The sequence below is a fragment of the Mesitornis unicolor genome, unplaced genomic scaffold (genome assembly GCF_000695765.1).
Source record: "Mesitornis unicolor isolate BGI_N332 unplaced genomic scaffold, ASM69576v1 scaffold43993, whole genome shotgun sequence".
Lineage (NCBI taxonomy): Eukaryota > Metazoa > Chordata > Aves > Mesitornithiformes > Mesitornithidae > Mesitornis > Mesitornis unicolor.
The window spans coordinates 1-1,139 of NW_010176162.1; the positions used below are offsets into that span (position 1 = coordinate 1).

The 1,139-nt window shown below is 65.8% G+C and overlaps 1 protein-coding gene across 1 annotated transcript; it reads right to left on the minus strand.

Annotated features, from left to right (window-relative positions):
* Positions 1–22: 22 nt before the first annotated feature.
* Positions 23–514, minus strand: LOC104538456 (homeobox protein Nkx-6.3-like; the record flags this gene model as incomplete). The annotated part of the gene is given in 3 exon segments (XM_010181667.1): positions 23–190; positions 192–275; positions 345–514. Coding segments are annotated over 3 exon segments (422 nt in total), but the record flags the coding sequence as incomplete, so codon positions are not given.
* Positions 515–1,139: the final 625 nt, after the last annotated feature.

The following is a 1,139-nucleotide window of genomic DNA, read 5'->3' on the forward strand; positions in this document are numbered from 1 at the left end:
GCTGGGGGGGCCACGCCGGTGCTCAGCCGCTGTGCGCACCCAAGCCCAGCACCGAGAAGGCTGCGCGGTGCTTCCTCAGCAGCAGCCGGATCTTCTCGTCATCCGAGTCAGGGTCCAGGGGCTTGTTGTACTCGTCATCCTCGGTCTCGGAGGCCGCCCGCTCTCCGCCAGAGCCCCCCGCCCGCTGTGAGGCTGAGGCCCGCCCGCTGTGAGGATGAGGAGGGCTCCAGGGCGCTCTTCTTCCTCCATTTGGTCCGTCGGTTCTGGAACCAGACCTGCAGCCCCACGGGACCGGCTCAGTTAGCAGCCACCACGCCACGCGCCCCGTGGGGACCCGCACTCACCTTCACCTGGGACTCGGTCATGCCAAGGGAATAGGCCAGCCGCGCTCGCTCTGGACCCGCCAGGTACTTGGTCTGCTCGAACGTCTTCTCCAGCGCGAAGATCTGGTGCCCCGTGAAGGTTGGGCGCGTGTGCTTCTTCTTGTGGATGCTGTCGGCCAGGTGAGCAGGGGCTGCAGGAGAGGAGGGAGGTGAGTGAGCACCTGGACTCCTGCAACGCACGGCTCTGGGCAGCTCTCCCCTTCCTGAGCACGGCACCAGCACAGCCACCAGCCCCCAGTGTCGAAACAGCCTCTCCATGCCCACTTCCCTCCCAGTTAAAATCGTACTCAGAGGGCTGAGCTGCGCTCTGTGCGGCCCCGCAGAGCAGAGCCAGGCTGTGCCCCTCCTGCTCGAGGCAGCACAGTTGTCCTGTTGGGAGGGAAGGGTTGCCAACAGCAGTGCATGGCCCCAGAGCCATGCAGCACCACAAGCATCGTGTCCCCATGCCCCACACCTTGTTGGATGCATGACGGGAAGGCAGGCAGAGCCGGTCGACTCGTAGCTGTGCCGCGAGCGGATGGCCGAGCTGCCAGACCCGTCTGCTCCAAGAACATCAGCTCTTGGGAAAGGGACCGCAGCTGCAGGTGCTGAGCCACTGCACCCAGCCCCTGGCCCAGAGCTTACCGGGCTCTCCATGGGACAGGGGATGCACCCATCCCACCCAGCCCACATGCTCTGCACTCCCCCTGCCAGCTCTCCACCAGACAGGCAATGCTGCCAGCCCAGGGCCGCCCATCCTGCCCATCTCTGCCCCAA